This window comes from Myxine glutinosa, chromosome 6 (assembly GCF_964187855.1).
Source record: "Myxine glutinosa chromosome 6, kmMyxGlut1.1, whole genome shotgun sequence".
NCBI lineage: Eukaryota > Metazoa > Chordata > Myxini > Myxiniformes > Myxinidae > Myxine > Myxine glutinosa.
The window spans coordinates 135,528,899-135,545,612 of record NC_136266.1 but is presented as its reverse complement, the minus strand read 5'-3'; the positions used below and the strand labels follow the sequence as shown (position 1 = coordinate 135,545,612).

The following is a 16,714-nucleotide window of genomic DNA, read 5'->3' as shown; positions in this document are numbered from 1 at the left end:
TATTTAGCCTTCTGGGGTATATAGACTCCAGTAGATCTACGATCAGAAGCAAACATCGACGTGATAAGCATAGATTCCCTCACGGATGTCGGGATTCCTCCAAATTTCTTTCAGTTTAGTGTTCAATAGCATTAGCCACTGTTTAAAAAGGTAATCAAATGTGTTTGTAGTTTATAATGTTTTTACTTCTGCTAGAGACCGTTGCTCCCATGAAGACACCACGATAAGCTATTTATACATGTTAACACGACATTTGTTCAGGAAGGAAACACCCCTTGGAGAGGGGGGATATTATTCGTATTAACATTGTTTTGTATGCATTGTAATATAGCCTGGTGTTGGCTTAGCGGTTAGGGTACTGGCTTGGGATCCTTGGATCTTGTGTTCAAATCCAGGTCGATCGCTGAATTAACGCCAGGGGGGTTGACTCAGCCTGTCATCCTTCCGAGGTTGGCAAATTGAGTACCAGCTTGCTGGGATGAATGATCACGGTGTGTACCCCGATTTAGAATAGGTACACCGTATCCCTGTGCATCGTAAGAGGCGACCTAGGGTTGGCGTCAGGAAGGGCGTCAGGAAGGGCATCCGGCCATAAAAACATTGCCTCAAACAGGGAACCATGATTGTCATGGGGCCCGCAAGGTTAACCCCTGCTCTAGCGGGGAAAATGGCCTTAAAACGATCATTCATTCATTCATTGTATGCATTGTAATAGCGACATTAATATCATGCTATTATCATTAGCATTGTCATTACTTTTGATATGGGTCGTTTGTGTGCAGCCACCCAGCTGCTGGTTGCATCCTTTTTCTGTGGGCGTGTCTGCTGCTGATGCAATGCCTCTCTATAACCAGTTAGCTGGTACTCATTTTGCTGACCTCGGAAGGATGACAGGCTGAGTCAACCCCAACTGGCGTTAATTCAATGGAATTCGAACTCAGGACCATTGGATCCCAAGTCCGCCGCCCTAACCATTAGGCCAACACCAGGTGGTACTTTTGTAATAATAATCGGCTTTGGTAAAACGCCACGATAAAGCCATCTTATCATGGATATACACCTCAACACGTAACCCCATTGGCGGGTACCCCTTTGTGGTTGGGTTAGGGGGGTGGGGGGGGGGGGGGTAAATTAGCATAAATGCCTTATCTGCATAAAATTTGAAATAATAGAATACATAAGAAATGATAAACTCGAAAAAAAAGATAGAAATCAAAAACATGTCATTATGACACCAATTATAATCATGACAAATTGTGAAATAACCATCATGAATAATATTCTCAAATGTCTACACTCAGACAGTTGATTAGGTCCCCTTTTTCATTTTGCTATATTTTCAGAAATCGTGAGTCATGAAAATGCTACAGTGCATTCAGAAAGTATTCAGACCCCTTCACTTTTTTCACATTTTGCATGTTGCAGCCTTATGCTGAAATCGTTTAAATTCATTTTTTCCCTCATCAATCTACACTCAATACCCCATAATGACAAAGAGAAAACAGGATTTTAGAAAGTTTTGCAAATTTATTAAAAAGAAAAAACTGAAATATCACATTGACATAAGTATTCAGACCCTTTGCTATGAAACTTGAAATTTAGCTCAGGTGCCTCCCATTTCTCTTGATCATCTTTGAGATGTTTCTACACCTTGATTGGAGTCCACCTGTGGTAAATTCAATTGATTGGACATGATTTGGAAAGGCACACACCTGTCTATATAAGGTCTCACAGCTGACAATGCATATCAGAGCAAAAACCAAGCCATGAGGTCGAAGGAACTGACTGCAGAGCTCAGAGACAGGATTGTGTCGAGGCACAGATCTGGGGAAGCCCACAAAAAATTCTGCTGCATTGAAGGTTCCCAAGAGCACAGTGGCCTCCATGATTCTTAAATGGAAGAAGTTTGGAACAACCAGGACTCTTCCTTGAGCTGGTCGCCCGGCCAAACTGAGCAATTGGAGGAGAAGGGCCTTGGTAAGAGGTGACCAAGGACCCGCTGGTCACTCTGGCTGAGCTCCAGAGATCCTGTGTGGAGATGGGAGAAACTTCCAGAAGGACAACCATCACTGCAACATTCCACCGATCTGGGCTTTATGGCAGAGTGGCCAGACGGAAGCCTCTCCTCAGTGAAAGACACATGAAAGCCCACAGAATCTTGTTTCTCACAGTCTGAGAGTCCTTTAGTTGCTATTTTGCAAACTCCAAGCGGGCTTTCGTGTGCCTCCCATTTCTCCAAGCAGGCAAGTTTCCCAATTACCTGCTTATTATCTGTGATACTTTGAAAATGGCCTTTGGGATAATGAGATTTATCATATGTATTAGAGTACTATCTTCTGACATACCTTTATCGATGTCATCTGTTTTAACGTCTAAAATAAAACCATGTCTCCATTAACAGTACATTAGTTCACAGTTATACTTTTTCTTAGGATTACTGAATAAATAATCACACATTAACCCTTTTGATAAATCTAAAATTGACATACCAATATGTATCGGTTTATCCATTACTTTACTTAATTTTAACCTTTGGATTGCTGTGAAGTTTTCACTAACTAAATATACTTGACCGCTCCCTACTGGTGTGGCCCGGGAAGTTATGTTATTATCCTTATTCAAACGTGTAATTCAAAATACCTCTTGCTGTGTAATTCAAAACGCCTCACCGCACTAGAAAATATGAGGACAGGAATACTGTATAGTAAAGGGTGCGGACTTGTAATACCCTCTCCCACCTGGAGGTGGCGTCACATGATACACATTTACATAAATAATTTGCATTGCCTCCCCTCCCCCAAAAGATCACCAGCAAAGATAAAAACACACCTATACCCTAATTGGGGTCATGCTGATCCTATATAGCAAGTCTGCATGTAATTGGCTCAGAACTGGAAGAGGAGTAGCGTGACAAACAAAAACGCACACCGTTCCATGAATTATAGCTAGGAATTCTACTGAAATTTGGTTTCAGAATTATAGCCTTATATGTTGTAAGCTTGGTGCCAGGAAGTGTTTAAGTTAATATCTTGTCTATTTCTAACATTTTCCATTGTTTTAATGAAAACAGTCATTCATCAATATGTTTAAATAAATTTGAAAACTACTTTTAGCTAATGTTTGTTTAATGTATTAAAGTTAATATATTTTTTAAGCCAATGAGATTGGTTAATCTTGGTTATTCATTTAACTTTTAAAAATCTCAGTTGAGCTTGTTTTAATCTTCTTTGATGGAAGAAGTATTTAGTTTTGTTGTGAAATGGTAAAATTTTTTAGGTTGGTATGCAGTTTTTAGACTTTAAATATTTTTGATATTCACTAAGCCCATTCCCTTGAAGGTTTCATTCATTCTGGTAAAATAGGTCGTTATGTTTCTTGTATATAACTCCTTCAGGGTCATCTAAATATACTTCTCATAAATAACCAATATTATTGTATTTCAGTTCTTCTCTAGGTTTATGTGTTATATCTTATCATATATTTTCAAAATAATTTTCATCTACCCATTTGAATCCTACTGGTAATGATTGTGACATTGCACATCTATAGAAAATATAAACATCTAAACACACAAGACTAGAGAGTTCATAGAACATGATACCCCATATAGTGTTCAATTATGTACACTTCATTTTAAATAAATTAATGATTTAAAGATCGTATAAAATCTAGAAATTTAGGGCTACTAGCAACGGTACCCACCCTATGGGCAGGGCTTCAATTGGGAGGCCCAAATGAAAAGGCAAAATGACAGAAATTGAAGGCTTTTTTATTTGAAACGATTCATATAAACATCCGTTAAATCATATCGCAAATCATCCGTGCAGCAATCGATGTAGCCGTGCAGCAATCGGTGCAGCCGTTTGTGCGCCACCCGGGAAAACAACATCGTCACAATGAAAACATCGTCGCAATGAACGTTATGCGAACGTGAATGTTATGCGGGAGTCCAAACCTGAGAATGCTGGAGACAAAAGCTGAAATTGGGAAAATTAAATAGCCTATTTTACTCCTGGAGATCCCAGGATTATCCACCCAAAATATTGTTGCGATCGGTTCAGCAGTTTTTACGGTACCTTCGAAGGGACAGGCAGACAGACAGACGGACGGACATTTGGTGAATTATAGTAAGATTGAAGCAGTGTTAATGTGTTATACACTGCCCTTATACACCACCCTATATATAATAGTACTGCACTGCAAAACTGGAGGTTATTGGAAGTATTATGAAGGCGATTTGTGTTCTACAGTGTTTACGTATTGTTACGGATTCGTCACTTCCGTTGTTGTGGTTTTCATCCACTGTAAACATTTTTGATTCCATGTACTATTATTGTTGTCGTTTAAGGGAAATAGATATTACTATTTTCAAAAGATAAAAAGTCAATGTTTTAAATGAAACAGGAACCGGACGACGACGAAGAGGAAGAAGAGAAAGAAGGCGGAGCGAGTGAGTCGGACAAGAAGCATAGTTGCTTTGCGGTCTGGAGCGAATGTTGGCGAGCAAGAGCCATGAGTGAACTTTGGGTTTCCCAGGAAAGGGATTCCTGTGACAGAGTTGTTATCGCTGTGACAGATCAACCTGCGTGTCAGGTTTGGCGGGGATTATGAGGAGAAGCATCGTCGTGCCGTTACGCCTCGTTAACGGACTGTCGGCCATTTTGACTCATGAGCTTTGCGCATCGCGCAAGGTCTTTGCTTCGCTTCAGCCGTTTTCACCGCATTCAGACGTTTATCTGGTGTGAGTGTGTGACGTGGATTTTGAAGGTAAATCGGAGGTTCGCCGATTTGGAGCCGTGAAATGTCCATACCCGAGGGTGTGATTTCCCAGTCGCCTGGAGGGCGCCTTTGGATTTCCCAGTCACCTTGAGGGAACCTTTGCGCAGCTTTGGCCGTGTGACTGTAACTGTCATCCGAACGGGATTCTGGTCTCGATTGGACATCGTTCTGACGATCGCTGGAGCGGATCGACCTGGCCTTGATGCCGGAATAGAGACATTGGGGAATGTTATTGTTTCACTCACTTGGAGCACAGTGAGTTATATATTACGAAACTGATGGTACCATTATAGGATATATATATTGATTGTACTTTTGATTACTATTATTGTTGTACTGTTATTCTTGTGTGATCTTAATACAATATTTGTTTGTTGGTAACAATTGGTGTGGCTTCACCATTGATCTTTGACATACAGAATAACACATTTTTTCTGCCGTGACTCCTCTCGGGGCTCGGAGGTACACCGTGACCAAGGGGTTGGGGAGGAGCACGTAACAGAAATATAATTCAATTTGAATAAAGATTGCAATTGTCGTATAAATAAATTAGTTTTCATTTACTGCCGTTTTACGCAGTGTCTATTACATCACCCTATCTAACACATTAAATTAGTTATTCCTGCCTGTTATTTCTTTCCTTTATGACGTCCTTAAAAACAGTCAGTTTCCTTTTTTGAATGATTTTCAATTTGTTTTATTGGCAGGCAGTCAGACAAAGTAAAAATATTATTGCACTCCTCTCTACACATGTGCAGCCAGGAAGAATTCAGAGCCAAAGTACTGTAAAAATGCAAACTTGTCTTCCTATTCATGATCCGATTTGTGCTCAAAATAGAACATACAATTTAAATGCGTTGTCATAAAACAATCAATCGTTGATAATCATAAACTGACAATCATAAACTGACGATCATAAACTGAAAAATCATAAACTGACAATCATAAACTGACAATCATAAACTGACAATCATAAACTGACAATCATAAACTGACAATCATAAACCGACAATCATAAACAGACGATCATAAACCGACAATCATAAACTGACAAGACAGACAGACGGACGGACATGAACCAATTGCTTATCCCCACCTTTTGTTTCACATGCGCAGTGTAATAATTACATTCATTATTTTTATTATAATCATCTAATTACTTATTATTGCTTTACCATATATTTTACAAAAGACTTGAGAAATTCTACCTCTTTTATCTGACTCAAACATGAATAAGATGTCATTGTCTGTTAATAATTTTAACTTCATTCCCAACATTTTAAATATCACCTTCCAAGCTAATCCACGTGCTATGTAGAAATGAGCTCGGTGAAATTTGTATGAATTTACATCTACACATGCATGTTTTGAGTTCTTCAAAAACATCTGTAAGAATAAGAACATGTTAATAAATATAAAGTTATATTCTTCTAAATTATTTATGTTAAATGTTTTCAAACACCATGTGCAATGTGCATGTTTGTTGTCTTCATCAGAAATAATAGTTTCATTTAATTAATTTATAAAAAATCTTTCATGCATGGTAATTGTGTTTCTTCAAATTGCTTAAAAGAACTTACAAAGGCTAATCATATGGATCTTTTCTGGTTCATAGGTAGGGTATCCTCTTACTTCAGCACGGATTTATTATTTTATTTTCTATACAAGGTTCATAATGGAGCTACCACTCTCTCTCTCTCTCTCACTCTCACTCTCACTCTCACTCTCACTCTCACTCTCACTCTCTCTCTCTCTCTCTCTCTCTCTCTCTCTCTCTCTCTCTCTCACTCTCACTCTCTCTCTCTCACTCTCACTCTCACTCTCACTCTCACTCTCTCTCTCACTCTCTCTCTCACTCTCTCTCTCACTCTCTCTCTCACTCTCTCACTCTCTCTCTCACTCTCTCACTCTCTCACTCTCTCACACACACACACATACACATACACATACACATACACATACACACACACGGATGAGACAAACACTTAACACAGCCACTGAGCTTTGGGAAGTGTCATCACTTCCTGGGATACTCTGGGTACCAGCGACGTCAAAACAATGGCGCCACCTTTCTCATCACACTCAGCGGGGCATTTATTCAGGAGCAATTTCCTCCTCTCCATGCATGCGAACCAATGTACCATAGCTACTCACAGTTATAAGTAGCAGTTCTACTTATTGACAGGCCCCTCCGTTTTGGGGGTGGGGGGAGAAGGGAAGGAGGAAAAATTTACCCCTGGAAAGAGTGCTTCATAACCTCAGTGTTGCCCAGGTAAAAAAGGAAATTATAATACCCTCTGCCAGGTGCTCCAACGGGACAATACGCCACCATCACCAGGTGGCGCTACACGGTACACATTTACATAGAGAATTTACGCCCCTCTCCCGGTCCCCCACATCCTGCATGAGACCGTGGCCACATAGCCTATGTTACCCCCCAGATAAAGTTGTATTTGTATTTGTACCCCGAGGGGGGAAGGGGGGAGGGAGGAGAGGGGATAGGGAGGGAGGGGGGAGGAGCAGGGGGGAAGGGGGATGAAGGGGAGAGGGGGGAGGCTGAGAGTGTGTGGGATGAAGGAGAGGGTGCATGATGGGAAGAAGGCTGAGAGGTGTGAGGTTAGGTGGAATGGAGGTTTAAACACAAATAAAACACATGGAGGGGTTTGACAACATTAAAGAGCATGAAGGTGTTTTGCTCTTCAGGTTTGAAAGTTTGACGAAGATCCGTTCAGCCAACTCTGAGAAAAATGGCGACACGCAGACCAACATCTCCCTTATATAGTAGATTAATTAAGTTGTTGTTCTTACCGACATTTTAGTTTTTGTTGCTTTATTATTTTTAACATATTCCTTGTGTCACCATAGTCTTGGTTTATGAGAAATAAATTTAAGGAACTTCTACAAAACAAACTTCACCATCTCAAATCTTGGCGAACCAATTAATCTTCAAATTTACAATGTAAACATAATGATAATATAATGTAATACTCTCAACTCCTAATTTAAAATATTTAATGTCGAGAAGGTCAACATCGGTTTTTTTTATCCACATGATTCTTGGTTCTTATTACTATAATTTTATTGCTGTCATCTAATATATAGACATTAACAGAAAGATTGTTTTGATTTTCAAATTTTGCAATATCTTTTATTTCTACTGAGCTTGGTGTTGGCTTAGCGGTTAGGGTGCCGGCTTGGGATCCTAGGATCCTGGGTTCGAATCCCGGTCGATCGCTAAATTAACACCAGGGGGGTTGACTCAGCCTGTCATCCTTCTGAGGTCGGCAAATTGAGTACCAGCTTGCTGGGATGAATGATCCCGGTGTGTACCCCGGTTTAGAATAGGTACACCGTATCCCTGCGCATCGTAAGAGCGTGACCAAGGGTTGGCGCCAGGAAGGGCATCCGGCCATAAAAAAACATTGCCTCAAACAGGGAACCATGATTGTCATGGGGCCCGCAAGGCTAACCCCTGCTCTAGCGGGGAAAATGGCCTTAAAACGATCATTCATTCTACTGCGTTTTTAATCTCTTTCATACTAAGTTGATTTAGTATTGGTGGATGAAGATGAGCTAAAATGGATCAAAGTAATAACAAATTTCTCAGAACTTTGAGTAAATTTTCCCATTTGGTTGCAGGCATTCAAGGAGTGGTAGAGGAGTACCAAAACAGCCTACCCAAGCTGCAGCTATATGGTCCCACGAACATCGCTCCCATCATCTCGCGTGTGGCACGTGCAGCTGCAGAGGATGCTGAGAGCCAACAAGCTTCGGTGTGTAAAGCCATTCGGCCAAATTATCTCCTAACGTTGCCAAAATACCTGTCATATTAACGTGTCCAGGAGCAACAAGGTATTTCAATCCCGATGTTAAATTTAATCAATATCGTTTGACATAACACACTTCAGGTTTATTATTGTGTTGATGTTCATATCGAATGAAATGACATATAGAGATGAAAAAAAGTTAAGCATGAACAACTTTTCTCTGGATCAGAGCAATAACTGATCAAAATTATTCAGAAACTAACGTTTATCAAAAATAAAATAATATATTAGCAAGGTATGCATGTTTGACAAAGGACTTGAGACTAATTTGGAGGTTTTATTGATTTTTTTATTGCAAAATGAGGATGTCTGTGATGGCACTGTTTTACACCAAGAACACGATCACTGTAGAATGGTGCTGCTGGCACACCGTGTGATTTAGGGCTTAAGATCAGGCAATAATGACATCCATTTATATCATAATATATTATATATATGTATGTATATATATTAGGGTGGTCCAAAAATGAACTAAAAAAAACAAAAACGTTTGAATTCCTATTCTCCACAAGGCTCTTTCTGTTCGATATCACAAAAGAAGCCTACATGCAAAAAAACCGGAAGAACGGCCAATATTTAAAGGTCGCAACGTCAAAGTAAGGATCTCTAAATTCCATAATTTCACTCATTTTATGTAAATTTTACGTAAACGTAAAGAGCCAAAAACAATACCAACTACGACTTGTCGCCAGCCACCGAAAAAGATTTCCAGTTCTGACAAAGTTGTCTTTCATAAAGAAAGAGTAACTGGTGTGACATTGTTTCTTTATATGAAACGATTTTCTTCAGTCATATTAACTGCTATTACATGCATGTTATCCATATATATTGTTTGTTTGTTTGTTTGTCTGCGCAAGCTAATCTCCTGAACGGTGAAAGATAGGAGGCCCCGGGAAGGTTATAGGCTAGGTGGCGAGGTCGGGCGAGGCCGCTTTGGCTGGGCTGGGCCCATTTCGCAATTAAAAGCTGAGCTGAATTATAGTAGTCAATCTTCTACGGCCGCGAATAAAGGCTGAATTATAGTAGTAAATTCATTCAAAAAGAACCCGGGCAATGCCGTGTGCTTTTGGCTAGTTATGATTATTATTATATACATAAAAGAAAGTTTTTGTTTGTTTGTTTGTTTGTCTGCACGCGCTCGTCTCCTGAACGGTGAAAGATAGGAGGAAAACTCTGAAACAAAAAATGTCGGGACGGGCCCCGGGAAGGTTATAGGCTAGGTGGCGAGGCTGGTCGAGGCCGCCTCGGCCGGGCTGGGCCCATTTCGCAATAAATCTTCTTCTTCTTTCAAAATTATCTTGAAGTACAATTTATGCACTTAATAGGAATATCTGACTGATTGCAAAACATGCTTTCAAAATTCTCTCTCGCGGGGCCCGACAGAAGAAAGAACAAGGAATCGTTGAGCACGAACTGATACTGGGCTCGCGACAGACTTATGTACAGAAGATTAAATTAATTCAAAAAGAACCCGGGCAACGCCAGGTGCATTCAGCTAGTAATTTATATTTGTATAACATGTGTGCTGTGTGCTTGACTTTGTGTTTCTGAAATAAACATTGATATTGTATTTTTGTTTCAAATCCTTAAAATATAGGGACTGGTTGCGACCTCTAAATATTGTACAATCTGTCAAATTTTTGGCATGAGTTCTTACTTCTTGATATGGAACCTTGTGGAGAAAGATATATTCAACTTTAATTTCTTTGGATCACCCTAATATATATATATGTATATATACAGTCACGTGAAAAAGTAAGTACACCCCATGTAAAGTTTTGACTTTTTCAACATATTTCAACATACAGCTATTTGATCTTCATTTCAACAATATTGACAGATAAAGGTGATATAATATAACAGATATCATGAAACATTGACATTTTGTAGTCCATTGTATCTATCTATAATTCCAGTAATCTCTGTGTGTATGTTTGTATGTTTGTATGTTTGTCTGTGACTGCTGTTTCTCGACAACCACGGGTCCGATATACTTTAAACTTGCCAGGTATATTGCTGGGGACCCGAGGATGTGCCTTTTCAAGGTTTCATATTAATCGGAGAAGTAGTTACCGAGCTATGTCCAAAAAACGATTCAACCAATCAGAGAGCAGCGAGCTATCACGTGTGCCGAACGTGGCGAACAGACTCTGCCTCGGACGGCACATTTGAGAGCGTATTCATTTATTTCACGTTGGCAAACTATGTTGCCGTTAAACTATGTTTTAAAACTAATTACGTGCACGCTATGGCGATTTCTTTACCAAACTCCGCAAGCCGTTCGCTTTGGACCAAACCATTTCATGTAAATAGAGGGGGGGGATTGTCACCGTACTCGCAAGCCGTTCGCTTTGGACCAAACCATTTCATGTAAATAGAGGGGGGGGATTGTCACCGTACTCGCAAGCCGTTCGCTTTGGACCAAACCATTTCATGTAAATAGAGGGGGGGGGGGGGATATAATTTTAGATATATATATAGTACGGGCATGCCCTAGTAATTTAAATAAACATAAATGCAAATTTCGCATGTGGAAAAAGTAAGTACACCCTTGGCTCTAATAGGTGGTATTGCCTCCTTTGGCAGAAACAACCTCAAGTAGGCATTTCTTATAACTGTCTACCAGTCTCCAGAGAAATTTTTGCCCACTCCTCCATGCAGAATTCTTTCAGCTGTGCGATGTTTGAGTGGTTTCTTGCATACACAGCTCGTTTCAAATCCCCCCACAACATCTTGATGGGATTTAGATCTGGGCTTTGACTTGGCCATTCCAGAATCCTCCGTTTCTTTCTTTTCAGCCATTCCTTGGTGGATTTACTGGTATGTTTAGGGTCATTGTCATGTTGCAAGGTCCACCTTCGGTTGAGCTTCAACTTTCCAACAGATGGCCTCACATTATCCTCAAGCACCCTCTGGTACAATGAAGAATTCATAGTGGATTCTATGATGGTGAGCTGCCCAGGCCCTGATGCAGCAAAGCTGCCCCAAACCATAATATTTCCACCACCATGCATTACAGTTGGTATCAGGTTCTTGTGGTCAAATGCTGTCTTTGGTTTTCGCCAAACATGTCTTCTGGTACTGTGGCCAAATAGCTCTACCTTTGACTCATCTGTCCATAGCACATTGTTCCAGAAGTGCTGGTCTTTGCCTAGGTTTTCATTGGCAAACTTTAGTCTTGCCCTGATGTTCTTTCTGGACAGCAAAGGTTTCCTCCTGGCACACCTCCCATGTAGATCAAATTTGTGCAGCCTCTTTCTAATGGTAGACTCATGCACTTTGACATCAACAGTGGCAAGAGCTACCTGTAGGTCCTGTGATGACATTCTTGGGTTCTTAGAGACTTGCTGGGGCGGCCTGGCCTGAACAAGTTGGCAGTTGTTTGGAATCTTCTCCACTTGTAGATGATCTTCCGGACAGTCGAATGATTGATTTCAAATTAGTTTGGAGATCTTTTTAAATCCCTTCCCAGACTCGTAGACATCTATAACCTTCTTTCTGAAGGCCTCAGAGAGCTCTTTTGATCTAGGCATGGTGATGCCGCACACTTCAACAACAAAGAGCAACAAAGAGCAAACAAACCAAACTAAATGTCTGAGGTTTAAATAAGACAGGTTCCTCCGAGATCCTCTCTAACGATGTTCTAATCATTTGCACCTGAGCTGGTGCACCTGATTCTAATTTTAGGTATTTGAAGTAGTGATAAATGTCGGGGTGTATTTACTTTTTCCACATGTAAAATTTGCATTTATGTTTATTTAAATTATACAATGGACTACAAAATGTAAATGTTTCATGATATTTGTTATATTATATCAACTTTATCTATCAATATTGTTGAAATGAAGGTCAAATAGCTGTATGTTGAAACATGTTGAAAAAGTCAAAACTTTACATGGAGTGTACTTACTTTTTCACGTGACTGTATATATATATATATATATATATATATATATATATATATATATATATATATATATATATATATATATATATATATATATATATATAATAATAATAATGCATTTATTTTATATAGCGCTTTTCAGGAAGCCCAAAGACGCTTTGACAGAGTGCAAAACATAATGCATAGCAAAACATAAAGACAATTGCAAAAAAAGAAGAATCAATAGGGAAATATTCAAAGCACAAAGGAGGGAGAAGGAGAGGAGATAGTCAGGGGTTAGATGCTGTGGGTTAAATGTTGAATGCAGTGTTGAACAGGTGGGTCTTGAGTGATGTTTTGATATATATATATATATATATATACAGTGTCTTCAGAAAGTATTCACACCCCTTGACCTTTTCACATGTTGTTGTGTTACAGCCTGAATTTAAAATGGATTAAATTGAGGTTTTTTTTGTCCCTCATCCACATCTAATACCCCATAATTTCAAAGTGGGATTTGTTTTAAGAAACTTTTACAAATTAATTAAAAATGAAAAGGTGAAATGTCTTGAACCATAGGTATTCAATCCCTTTGCTATGACACTCCAAATTGAGGTTAGGTGCATCAAATTTCCTTTTGTCATCCTTGAGATGTCTCTACAACTTGATTGAAGTCCAAGGAACTTTCTGTAGAACAAGATAGAATTTTGAGGAGGCATAGATCTTGGGAAGGGTATAAATTATTTCGAGAGTGTTGAAAGTTCCCAAGAGCTCAGTGAGCTCCATCATTAGGAAATGGAAAGAATATGGAACTAACCAGACTCTTCTTAGAGTTGGCCGTCTGACCAAACTGAGCAACCGAGCAAGGACCTTGGTCAGGGAGGTGACCAAGAACCCATTGACCACTCTGACAGAATTACAGAGTTCCTTGGCTGAGTTGGGAAAACCTGCTGGAAGGACAACAGTCTCTGCATCACTTCAAAAATCTAGGTTTTATGGGAGTCGGGAGAGTGGCCACACAAAAGCCACTCGTAAGAAAAAGGCACATGACAGCATGCCTGGAGTTCGCAAAATGGCATCTCAAAGACTGAGAGCATGAACCAAAATATTCTGTGGTCTGATGAGACGAAAAATTGAACTCTTTGGCTTAAATGCAAAGTGCTACATCTGGTGGAAACTGAGCACAGCTCAGTTGACTACGGGTGATGACCCACGTAACACCATCCCTACCGTGAAGCATGGTGGTGGCAGCATCATGCTATGTAGATGCTTTTCAGTGGCAGGGACTGGTGGACTTAATAGGATAGAGGGAACAATGAATGGAGCCAAATACAGGCAAATCCTTGAAGAGAACCTCCTTCAGAGTGCAAAAGACCTTAGAATGCACCAATGATTTACGTTCCAATGGGACAATGACCCCAAGCATACAGCCAAAGCAACACTGAAATGGCTTCAGAACAAGAATGTGAAAGTCCTAGGGCGATCCAGACAAAATCCAGACTTGATTCCCATTGAGAATCTTTGGAAAGACTTGAAAATTGCTGTTCACCGACACTCCCCATCCAACTTGACAAAGCTTGAGCAAATCTGCAAGGTAGAATGGGAGAAAGTAGCAGAACGTTGAATTATGTGGTCCAACATTCTGCCAACGACTGCATATATATATATACCACATCATAAACGATGGTTACCGGTTCATATAAGGATATAAGTGGAGGTACAAAATGTGCATATGACATTATAGTAAGGAAGTCAGATAACCTTGTAATTGGCAGGTGATGTAAAATCTGATCGCTACAGAGATCTGATTGGGGGTGACACAATCTGACAGGAGCCTGTCGAGAAAAGTCCTCAGTGTGTCCTTGACCGCATTATAACTACTGCGTGGGGTGCCAGTTCAACACCTGCTGGGTGTGTTCGGTGCAATACCCCTCAGATTGGATAATATGTCCAGCTATTCGCAGTCTCTGCAATTTAAGGCATGACAGAATGAATGTCTTAAAAAGGTTGATAATAATGTGTATAAGCACCATTATGATAAAGACTCCTGCAACCCTCCTTGTCATCCCCTGAGGAAAGCTTCTGAGAGAATATAAAGGGAGTTTCTATTCCTGGTGCAAAGCTGCCTCCAACTGTGCCAGCGTCTGTACAAGAAGGCACATTTTCTTAAATACGAGTATATGGCCAAAGATGTTCCAAGTATGCTCTATTAGAATTAGATCAGAATACCTTCCTGGCTAGGACACGAGAAAACATAATACTTGTAATGTAAAGAGAAACATTTCTGTTGCCATGATTAGCACCACGAAGTATATTAAAACCACCACAGAAGGAAGAAATTAGGTAAAGATATGGCGAACAGCTGTTATTACTGTGCATGGCATCACATGATGATGTGCATTGATGGGTGATCAGTTATAGTGGCCTGACATGAAAAAAAATATTGCTGAAGTTTCTCCCACTTGAAATTTTAACTTTAAAATCGTTATTTATTTTGTTAATTTTCTACTTTTAGTTTTCTTTTTTTACCTTTGGCTGACAGGATAGTTCAAGGGTAACATACTCACCTTTCGCCTAGTCTCGTTTCAATTCCCACCCTGACTATAAACTGGTGCTTTTCTTGCAGGGTGTTGCATCGGTGAGTGCATTGTCTGTCGGATGACATGTTAAGCTGGGTGTCCCATCTGCTAGCATAGTTGGTGGAAGTTAAAAATCCCACTGTGTCTTTTGTGGGAGTAGGCCATTGTGTGGGAGTAGGCCATCCTGGGCAAATTCCAAACCTCTTCCAATACCTACATAGGGCATCATGTTCTTATTCAACTGATGTGGTGTCTTTCATATCTGTACACAGAAAAGTTTGTATTTATGAAAGAGGCCATCTTTGTTGAAAAAAAAATGGATTTTTTTTGGAAAAATTTAATCAGATGCGGACGCGTAATTGTTGGCGTCTGCTCTGAGTCTGGGAGGTCAGCTGTTTGAACCCCGACTGAGTCATAGTAAAGATTTTAAAAATGGTATGTGCCACTTCCTTGCTTATATTCTTCTGCTGAGCATTTTTTTTTTTTTTTTTGTATACAAGATCGAGGCTCGTGAAAGAGCTAACATCAATCACAGAAAAGACAAACGGACACACAAAACATACAATAAACGGAGCGAGAGACAAGATGGGGAGAGAGAGGGAAGCACACAAGTACAACAGCAGAGAACAGGGACATCGGAAGATCTGTGGGAGGGAGAGGGCTTGGGGGGAGGAGCAACTATAAAGCAACCGCAGGTTGACAACACCAGCACATGCTTTGATGGGTCGAATGGCAGCTTCCTGCCTTGAAGTTCCTTATAAGAGAACATGTATTGTTATTAATTTTGCCAGTTCGCACGTTTTTGAAACAAATCAAAGATGAATGACGTTAGGGGTAGAAAATTGCCAACAACGTTATTGATTTCTGCTCAAACTTTACACTTTCAGAATCATTAGCCCGTCCCCCGCGAAAGGCGAGGGGATGGGGTTTTGCAACCGCGTCTGTGGGTCTGTCCAGGGTACAATTTTTATTTTTTTTATTTTTTATTTTTTTTACCATTTGAGCTTTTTACATCAAATTCTCAACAAACCTCTGGGACGAAAACATGGAAGACACTAGTTAATAAAATGTACATATTTCTTTAAAAAAAATTTCGCTGTTGTTTCATCAAGTTAGTTCAAGTACAAAACGGATGCAGACGGCCTTTGCAATTCGAGATGATTTTTAGTTTTATTTGTATGTACAGTGCCTTTAGAAAGTCTACACCCCCTTTCAAAATTCTCACCTTGTGTTGTCTTATACCTGGAATTAAAATGCATTAAATCAGACTTTTTCCACCGTTAATTACACACCTTAACTCACAACTTCCAAATGAAAAACAAATTCTGCAAATTTCAGAAAATTTAAATAAAATACAAAACTAGGATATCTTGGTTGGATAGTAATCCACCCTCCTGAGTTAATACTTGGTGGAAGCACCTTTCACAGCAATTACAGGTGTGAGTCTGTTGGGATGGGTCTCCACCAACCTTGCACACCTTGATTCGGCAATATTTGCCAATTCTGTACAAAACTGTTCAAGCTCAGTCAAGTTGCATGGGGAGCGTTGATGGACAGCAATCTTGTGGACAAATGGATAGCAATGTCATGGACAAAATTCCTGTCATGGACACAGTCAGACAAAAGATGGATTTAGGTCG

The 16,714-nt window shown here is 39.9% G+C and overlaps 1 protein-coding gene across 1 annotated transcript in view; it reads left to right on the top strand.

The window, feature by feature from the left end:
- LOC137429266 (copine-4-like) overlaps positions 1–16,714 on the top strand; it is a 197,883-nt gene that overhangs the window by 142,660 nt on the left and 38,509 nt on the right. Inside the window, exon 14 of the mRNA XM_068119238.2 lies at positions 8,419–8,552. Within this exon, the coding sequence (XP_067975339.1) occupies positions 8,419–8,552 (134 nt within the window). The remainder of the gene's footprint in view (positions 1–8,418; positions 8,553–16,714) is intronic.